At 36.7% G+C, this 10,563-nt stretch overlaps 1 protein-coding gene across 1 annotated transcript in view; it reads right to left on the reverse strand.

Moving 5' to 3' along the window:
- CNBD1 (cyclic nucleotide binding domain containing 1) overlaps nucleotides 1-10,563 on the reverse strand; it is a 484,737-nt gene that overhangs the window by 417,225 nt on the left and 56,949 nt on the right. The window contains exon 4 of the mRNA XM_004370829.1: nucleotides 3,673-3,831. Within this exon, the coding sequence (XP_004370886.1) occupies nucleotides 3,673-3,831 (159 nt within the window). The remainder of the gene's footprint in view (nucleotides 1-3,672; nucleotides 3,832-10,563) is intronic.

Here is a 10,563-nt window from a genome sequence, read left to right on the forward strand (position 1 = left end):
TAGATACATAGACCAATGGAACAGAATTGAGAATCCAGACATAAATTCATCCACCTATGAGCAGCTGATATTTGACAAAGGCCCAAAGTCCATTAACTGGGGAAAACACAATCTCTTTAAAAAATGGTGCTGGCATAACTGGGTATCCATCTTCAAAAAACTGAAACAAGACCCATACCTTACACTATGCACAAAAACTAACTCAGAATGGATCAAACACTTAAATACAAAATCAAAAATGATAAAGATCATGGAAGAAAAAATAGGGACAATGCTAGGAGCCCTTATACATGGCATAAACACAATACAAACTATAAGAAACAATGCACAAGCACCAGAAGAGAGACTAGATAACTGGGAGCTCCTAAAAATCAAACTCTTATGCTCATCAAAAGGCTTCACCAAAAGAGTCAAAAGACAACCTACAGATGGGGAGAAATATTTTGGCTACAACAAATCAGATCAGCGTCTAATCTCTAAAATCTATAAGTTACTGCAAAACCTCAACAACAAAAAGACAAATAATCCAATTAAAAAATGGGCAAAGGATATGAACAGGCACTTTGTCAAAGAAGATATTCAGTCGGCTAACAGACACATGAAAAAACGCTCACAATCATTAGCCATTAGAGAAATGCAGATCAAAACTACAATGAGATGTCATCTCACCACAACTAGGCTAGCACTAATCCAAAAAACACAAAATAATAAATGCTGGAGAGGTTGTGGAGAGACTGGAACACTTCTACAGTGTTGGTGGGAATATAAAATGGTACAACCACTTTGGAAATCAATTTGGCACTTCCTTAAAAGGCTAGAAATAGAAGTACCATACGATCCAGCTATCCCGCCCCTTGGAATATATCATAGAGAAATAAGAGCTGTAAAATGAATAGATATACGCACACCCATGTTCATTGCAGCACTGTTCACAATAGCAAAAAGATGGAAACAACCTAGGTGCCCATCAACCGATGAATGGATAAACAAATTATGATATATCCACACAATAGAACACTATGCAACGATAAAGAACAACAATGAGGTCACGGAACATCATATAACATGGAGGAATCTGGAGGGTATTATGCTTAGTGAATTTATTCAGTCACAGAAGGGCAAATATTATATAAGACCACTATTATAAGAACTCAAGGAAAGGTTTAAACACAGAAGAAAACACTCTTTGATGGTTACGAGGGTGGGGAGGGAGGGTGAAGGTTACTCACTAACTAGATAGTAGATAAGAATTATCTTAGGTGAAGAGGACAGCACACGCTATAGGAGAAGTCAGCACAACTGGACTAAACCAAAGCTAAGAAGTTTCCTGAATACAATCAAACACTTTGAGGAGCAGAGTAGCAAGGGGTAGGGGTCTGGAGACCAGGCTTTCAGGGGACATCTAGGTCAATTGGCATAACAAAGCTTATTAGAAAATATTCTGCATTCTACTTTGGTGAGTGGTGTCTGGGGCCTTAAAAGCTTTCAAGCAGCCATCTAAGATGCATCAATTGGTCCCAACTCACCTGGAGTAAAGAAGAATGAAGAACACCAAAGACGCAAGGAAAGTATTCGCCCAAGAGACAGAAAGGGCCGCATAAACCAGAGACTTCATCAGCCTGAGACCAGAAGAACTAGATTGTGCCCAGCTACCACCAATGACCGCCCTGACAGGGAACACAACGGAGAGTCCCAGATGGAGCAGGAGAAAGGTGGGGTGCAGAACTCAAATTCTAGAAAGAAGACCAGACTTAATGGTCTGACTGAGACTGGAGCAACCCCGGAAAGCATGGCCCCTGGATTCTCTATCAGCCGAGAACTAAAACAATTTCCAAGGCCAACTCTTCAGACAGGGATTGGACTGGACTGTGGGACATAAAGTGATACCCGTGAAGAGCGTGCCTCTTAGATCAAATAGATACAAGAGAGTAAACGGTAGCTTCTGTCCAGAGGTGAGATGGGAAGGCAGAGAGGGTTAGGAGCTGGCTGAATGGACATGGGGAATCAGGGGTGGAAAGGAGGAGTGTGATGTCACATTATGGGGAGAGGAATTAGGGTACCATACTGATGTATGTATAAATTTTTGTATGGGAGACTAACTTGAAATGTAAACTTCATTTAAATTACAACAATAAAAAAAAAAGAAAATCAGGGCTTGCAGTACTTCGAAGATTCTCTACCCACCCAAAAACTGCCACTGTCTCAGCATTTGTTGTCCAGGGTATTTGGAGACTGGCTTCTAAATGAAACCCATGGAAGTCCATATAAGGATGCAGCAGTAGCTTCTTTACCTGTTCTCTGCCGTGTTTAAGTGGATGGCCTTCTACCATGGTTCCTGCTTCAGTACATAGCCAAGATAGTACAAGGCCCTTCACTCAATTGCAGTTTCCATCCCGGCATGAACCTACATGTACCTCCCAGTCTTTTGGCTCCTTGCTGGGAAGTCATGGATTCTTCAAAGTCCAATTGCTAAGCTCCTCCTGTGTCTTGGATCACAACCTTTGTCATCTGGACACTGCTACCTCTTTATACTCAAAGAGATGGAGATTACCAACACCATTAAAAATTCTGCAGCTTAGCAAAACCTAAAACCAGTACCAGTGATTAACTCTTGGGTTTCTGGGGTCTAAAATTTTTAATCAAATGTAATTTTAATCAGTATTATGGTTTGATGGAATGAAAACTGGCTGTGGCAGCCTGTAGCTCTAATAACTTTCAATACTCCAGTAATTTTCTACCAGTTAAATTACACTTTTAACACATTAACTGAACACATTCTAGTTGAATTTCCTGTTTTTACAGTTTACCAGTATAATTACATTCCTGTATAGTAAGTGGTATGATTTCCTTCTCTACAACTCCCTCTTGCCTGGTTTCCTGTAAAGTGACTGGTATTTGCTAGGGTTATTTTTTGTTATTATAAGTAAAAGCATAAAAGCATGGCCATTTTCAAATTTTCTGGAAGCTCTAATCATATTTTCTTAAATTTGCAATTTAATTTTAAAGGAAAGTCCTTATAGTACAGAATTCCTAGTGATTTCTTCAAAACGTAAATTTCAGACTTTTAATTACTCATTCCAAGCTACTGGTCTTTCTTTCAGGCATAATTCCAACACTGAAACAGTTTTATTCTTGTTTTGTTTCTATTATCAATCTCTATTCCAATATCTCATTTTTCCATGGTCCCCTTTCAACTTTAATTTTATCCATAATTCCAACAGCATCTCTGGTAACCAGACTCCATCCAGATTTAACTCTCTCTTCCTTCTGCTTTAGGTAGTTGTGTCCTAATCACAACCCAAATCATTTCAGGAAATTAAAGAGAAATATGAGGCAAGTTTATCTAAAGTCTCTGTGATAGGGAAGATAACGAACATCTTAAATGTACTTTTGGTTAAACATATGCAGTAAATAAAACATATTCCAACTGGGCACTTAAAATTAAAATGCCGTGCCACAAGCTTAGCACTATATTCATGTATGCAATGGAAATTATCTTCCTGAAGACTGTATTCATCTAGAGACAAATCTCCCATATGTATCAGCTCATCTGAATCGACCACTAGTGCTAGATTACCACTTAAGTATACTTATCAGCAAACAACTAATTGTTTAAAAACTATTAAAAAGACTTCTTCAATTATAAGAAGTGATATATTAAAAAATACTCACAATTTTTTTAAGATGGCTATGAATTCTTCCATTCTCTCTTCAAATCTTTTTGGTCCATTTAAAGAATGGCTACCATGCACTTTTCTAACATGGACAGCTATATTATGAGAGTCATCACGTGGTTTGGGCTGACTTTGTTTTCTGTCTTCAGTAGTTCTTCTGAACAAAGAAACATAATAATATTTTATGTTGTTACATATGGTACAAAAACTTACACAAACTTTTACTTTATCATCCAGAGTAGAAATACACTATTCTGAGATAATTTGGCCTTTAAATAATATATTCCTTTTCAGTGCCTCAGACTTGTTTTGTCGTTAGTGGTAGAGTTATATATGTTATTCTGTTGGTTTTAAGTCTAAAAAATAGAAAATATAAAGTATTTTCAATGTATAGAATTTGATAAAATGAAGTATAGCTGTCCTAAGCAACTGAAATTATTTCATATTATATTAGGTTTATATAATTTAGGAAAATATTTCAAGTCAAGGTCTAACACCCTTCTCTTTATACCCATATACTTGTTTTTCAGTACCAATGATAAGACGGGCTTTTTTTGCTTTTTGACTTTGCTTCCCAGTGGTAAACCATAAACTTCTTTTTTTTTTTTCTGATTTCAAAATAATATATTTTTATTGTAGAAAATTTGACAAATTCAGAAAAGCAATAAGAAAATTAAATTCATCTGTAATCCCAGTACCCAGTGCTAACAATCTTAACGTTCAATATATATCAGTCCACATTTTTCTATACATATATAATATTAACATACTATATTTTTTAAAAATTATGATCTTGCAGTTCTACAATATTCTTTATCATTTAAATAATATGGTACACACATTTTCCCATGTCATTAAGTATTCTTAACAGTTGCATTGTATTTCATCATATGGATACACCATAATTCATTTAACTAATACCTTGTTGTTGGGCAGATATTTCACTGGTATTGAAAAAATACGTACATAGCATCTTGTTCACCTTCTTAGACTAGGTCCTAACTATGCAATTTCTGTCAAAGGAAATGTGCGGCTTCCTTTGCCCTCTGATAATTTGTTGTATCACTAGTAATGTTTTAAAGGGCTTACTCCTTCCTTCTTTATTAATAATTGAATTTCATCATTTTATTAATATTTGCCAATTTGTTGGATTTCAAATGGTATTTCATTGCTTAGTTTGCATAACTGAGGGTGTTTTAAAAAATGGCTTATTAGCAATATATAATTGTTCTTTTCTAAATAGCCTAGTCTATTCATATCCTTTGCCTATTCTGTTGGAATGCTTTTTTTTTCTTTTAATGATTTATAAGTACTTTCAACACATAAGATACTAATTCCTTTGTCATACTTGTTACAGATCTGGTTAGTCAATTGCCTTTAATCATATTTAGAGTATTTGGGGGAAGCTTTTAAATTCTTATTAATCAAATCTATCAGTTTTTTCAGTTCTTTTTTCCTTTTTTTGTATGCATATAATAGCTTCCCTAGCTCAAAATCAAATATTTATTTATATTTTCTTCTAATGATTGCTTGATTTTACTTTTTATCTTTTAACATTTGCAACTTATTTTGTGTGTGTGTGTTTGTGTGTGTAGAATATTGGTTTATTGACTACAGCTTGCAATAATTAGGCCCTCACCTGAGAGTTTGGGAATCTTTTCTTTTTTTCCTAATTTTATTTTTGATTATTGTACTTTAGATTAAGGTTTACAGAACTAGTTTCTCATTAAACAATCAGTACACATATTGTTTTGTGACACTGGTTACCAACCCCATGGAAGCTATAAACCTGAAGGCAGTCATCATACCTTACTCTTCTGGTATTGTATGCTATGCAACAAAGTCCCTAGGAGATGTATGGATGAATGACAATTTCCCATTCATTTTCCTAGCACCAAGCATTCCTATTAAGAGGTAACTGAAAACTTAAGGGCAAGAAATGTAACAAATGTAGTCTATCTTAAAAAAAAAAATTGGAGATGATTAAAAAAATCCAAATGATCATTGAGTATTCACCTTTAATTATATACATGCCTATTGATTGAGCTCTATAATTAAAGTTGACTAAGCTATGATCCCAAAACTCATCAATCAGTTTGTTGTAATGTAGTTGTCTATTGTGTTGTTGTGATACTGGAAGCTATGCCATTGGTATTTCAGATTCAGCAGAGTCACCCATGGTGGACAGGCTTCAGTGGAGCTTCCAGACTAAGGCAGAATAGGAAAAAGGACCTGATGATCTAATTCTTAAAAAATTGGCCACTGGACTTCCAGACAATATGGCACTATAAACAGAAGCACCTCACTGTCCCTCCATAGCAAAGACCAAAAAAACTAAGTCAAACAGAGACAAACCATCAATCCTGGAACCCTAAGCATCAAATGAAGAGATACAGAACTCAGCCAAGTACAGAATGGAATAAGAAACTGACAGAGAATAGAGAGCAAGAAGAGATGGATGCAGAGGTTCCCTCTCAGCTAATGCAGCATGGATTTTCCAACTTAAACTCCTGTAGGAGATTGGAAAACAGGGAGCACGGGAAAGCAGCTTCACAGAGCTCCTAGCAGGAGACAGAACAACCACTAACCAGTGATATATGCTTTCCCACCCCCAGCCTTCTTCATGCCCACTGGGCCTCCTATGCTTCCTGCGGCCACAGTCTCCTGGCCAGAAGGCACCAATCTCAGCCCTGTGCTGATTGGATTCCACCCGTCCACACTGGCCAGCTTCCCGAGTGCCAATTGTTTGTTGCTGGTGTTGTTTTTTTCCACATTTTTTGGTTTCTTCCAAACCTCTCACCACCTCCCCCTCCTTTCTCTCAAATACCTGGCTATGTGTGCTATCTTTGCGTCTTCCTGAAAAGCTGTGAAATGCCACTCGATGATGGAACTGCTTCCCGGCCCCTGCAGCCACACTGGTGGGATCCCAGGGGTATTGTTTGCTTGTTAGTTTTGATTTGTTCTATTTTGATTTGTTTGTTTGCTTGTTTTCTTTTTCTTTTCTCAGCTTTGGAACCCCTTCTAGCTGGGTTGTATTGCACAGTGTGGGAGCTACTTCCCCAGTCCTCACAGGTGCACACTGGGATCCCTGGGGGCACTTCTTTTTTTCTTTTGTTTTTTGTTTGTTTTCTTTTCTCTCTTTTTTCCTTTTTCTCTTTCTTCATTTCTCAGTTTCTCATCGCTCTATACTTACCTTACCTTCCTGTCTCCTGAATATCTGTTGCAGTGTGACACCTTTACCACTTCTAGCCAGGCTGTACTTCACAGCCTGGGAGCCACTTCCCCAGTCTTCGCAGCCAACTGGTGGGACTCCTAGAGGCTTTTCTTTTCTTTTTTAAATAATTTTTACTCATTTATTTATTTTCTTTTATCCTTCCTCTTTTTTTTCCTTTTTGTTTTTCTCCATTTCTCAGTCTCTAATTACTCCACTCCAGTGGCAAGCTCCCTTAGCACTCTTTTTTATTGTTTGTTTCTTTGTTTTTGCTCCTGTATCTCTCTCCTCTCTCTCCTCTTTCCCATACCCATATTAGCTCCACACATCAAAATCTCCCCCGTTCTTGCCTACCTGCACTGTGTGTTGAACATCACACCCCCAAACAGCACAAGCACAGCCTACCAGAATCTTCCCTGCACTGATTCCCAGCCTTCCCACCCTGTCAGTCCAAGTATGTGCCACAAACAACCCATCCCAGCAACTCCTCTTCAGCTGAACCTGCCTGCTGCACCATAGCTAAGCAAGCGACCCTGTCCATGGGACAAGGAGGTGAAAACTATCGTGCCCACAGATGAGCAAACAACACAGAATGTACAGTCCACCTGCTCAGACATAACCAAATAAAACAAAAAAAAACAGGATGAAACAAACAAATCTACAATAAACAAATGAGGAAAATAACTACCGAATGTCCCGAAGACAGCAGACAATACCAAAACGTGTACAAAAACAGGACAAGATGGTTCAGTAGGCTTCCAAAATAAAACATCAGATGACTTTCCAGTAGAAGAAAAGGCACTAGAACTACCTGATAAGGAATTCAAATCTCTAATATTCAGAGCTATCCAAGAGTTAAAGCAAAAAGCAGAAAAAAATGAGGAAAAAAATAGACAACTTCATGGAAAAGCAGACAAATTCATGGAAAATACAGATAAAAAATGGAAGAATTCAGGAAAATAATACAGGAAGAAAATGCCAAAATAAATTCATAACTGGAAATCATACAAAGACAACAATTAGAAAACCAAAAGATGAACAACAAAATTTCAGAAATGGACGGTGTCATAGAAGGACTGAGGACCAGGTTTGAAACAATGGAAGACAGGATCAGCAAAACTGAAGGCAAACACTTGGGTAAAACTCTGAGGAAAAATCAGAAAAAAGAACAAAAGAAAAATGAAAAAAACCTTCAGAATTATGTGGGATATAATCAAAAGCAAAAATTTGTGAGTTATCTGAGTTCCAGAACAGGGGGAGAAAACCGAAAACAAAGAGAGGATCATTGAAGAACTGCTGACAGAAAACTTCCCCAATATCATGAAAGATGAAAAGCTGACAATCCAAGAAGCTCAATGAACTCCATATAGGATAGACCTCAAAAGAAAGTCACCAAGGCTTATCATAATCACACTAGCTAAAACCAAGGATGAAGAAAGAATCTTGAGAGCAGCTCGAGAAAAACAAAAAGTAACATACAGAGAAGAAAGACTAAGACTAAGCTCGGATTACTTGGCAGAAGCCATGCAGGCAAGAAGGCAATGGGATGACATATATAAAACCTTGAAAAAAAAGGTGCCAGCCAAGAATAATATATCCTGCAAAACTCTCATTCAAATATGATGATGAAATTAGGACATTTCCAGATAAACAGAAATTAAAGGAATATGTAAAAACCAAACCTACAAAAAATTACTAAAGGGAGTCCTTCAGTCTGAGAACAAACAACATCAGACCACAGCCTGAATCTAGGATGCAAGATACCAGCCTAGGAAATGAACTCTCAAAGACTATGCAAAACATAAAGAATTACAACAGGAAAGCAGAGAGGTTAATCTGTAAATGACAAAAGCATCAGAACAATAAAAGCGGGAATAAATGGTGTAGGTATAGACCCTTCTAATGGAGTGGAAGGCAAGGCGGTACCAAGTAATAAGACACTGGTTCAAGCTTAGGAAGATAGGGGTAAATTTCAAGTTAACCACAAAGAAAGTTAACAAAGCTATTTATCAAAATAAACAAGAAAAACATAAAGTCTCAGTAGAAACAAAGTCTACAAAAACAAAAGAAATAAAAGAAATCCACAAACAAAAGGAATTCAGCACAGGAGAGGAAGAGGAACAAAGAAAACATCAGCATCATTAAAAAAAGGCACTACAAAATGACAGCAGTAAACTTACACCTATCATAATTACACTGAATGTAAATGGCCTAAATGCACCCATAAAGAGACAGAGTGACAGAATGCATTAAAAAACAGGATCCATCAATAAGCTATCTACAATAGACAAACCTTAGAAACAAAGATGCAAATTTATTAAAAATCAAAGGAAGGGAAAAAAATATCAAGCAAATAGCTACCAAAAAAGAGCAGGAGTGGCAATACTAATCTCAGATAAAATAGATTTTTTTTTTAAGAAATTCATCATAAAAGTCAAAGAAGGATACTACATAATGATTAAAGGGATGATCCATCATGAAGACATAACCATAAAAAATATCTATGCACCCAATGACAGGGCTCCGAAATACATAAAACAAACTCTAACAGCACTGAAAAGAGAACTGTACAGTTCCACAATAATAGTAGGAGACAGAACATCTAGAAAGAAACTCAACAAAGATACAGATGACCTAAAGGGCACAATCAGCCAACTTGACCTTGTAGACATATATAGAACACTCCACCCAACAAAGCAAAGTACACATGCTTTTCCAATGCACATGGAACGTTCTCCAGAATAGACCACATCTTAGGCCACAGGGCAACCCTCAACAAGATCCAAAATGTTGAGATAATACAAAGTATCTTCTCTGACCACAATGTCATCAAGGTAGAAATGAACAACAGGAAGAGCAAGGGAAAAAAATCAATTACATGGAAACTGACTAACACCCTGCTTACAAACCACTGGGTAATAGAAGAAATAGAGATGGAATAAAAAAATTCCTAGACTGAAACGAGAATGAAACAACATCATACCAAAACCTTTGGGACACGGCAAAGGTAGTCCTCAGAGGAGAATTTATGGCAATAGATACACACATCAAAAAAGAAGAAAGGGGCAAAATCAAAACATTAACTACACAAATCAAACACATAGAAAGAGAACAGCTAAAAAAAAAAAACCACAGCCACCAGAAGAAAGGAAATAATAAACATCAGAGCAGAAATCAATGAAATAGAGAATAGAAAAAAATAGAATCAACAAAACCCAAAGTTGGTTCTTTGAAAGGATTGACAAAATCGACAATCCACTGGCCAAACTGACAAAAGGAAAACAGGAGAGGACGCAAATAATGCAAAACAGAAATGAAACACGGCACATTACAACATAATCAACTGAAATAAAAAGGATCATAACAGTGTATTATGAAAACCTATATTCCAACAAATATGAAAACCTAGAGGAAATGGACAAATTTCGAGAAACATACTACCTACTCAAACTAATACAAATTGATGTTGAAAATCTGAACAGACCCATAACAGGAAAAGAGATTGAAAAGGTAATTTAAAAAAAAAAAAAACCAACAAAAAAAGCCCTGGCCCAGATGGCTTCACTGGAGAATTCTAGCAAACATTCAGAGACGAGCTTATACCAGTACTGCTCAAACTATTTCAGCACATAGAAAAGGAAGCGACATTTCTGAATTCATTCTATGAAGCCAGCATAA

The sequence above is a fragment of the Trichechus manatus genome, unplaced genomic scaffold (assembly GCF_000243295.1).
Source record: "Trichechus manatus latirostris isolate Lorelei unplaced genomic scaffold, TriManLat1.0 scaffold00009, whole genome shotgun sequence".
NCBI classification, from domain to species: domain Eukaryota; kingdom Metazoa; phylum Chordata; class Mammalia; order Sirenia; family Trichechidae; genus Trichechus; species Trichechus manatus.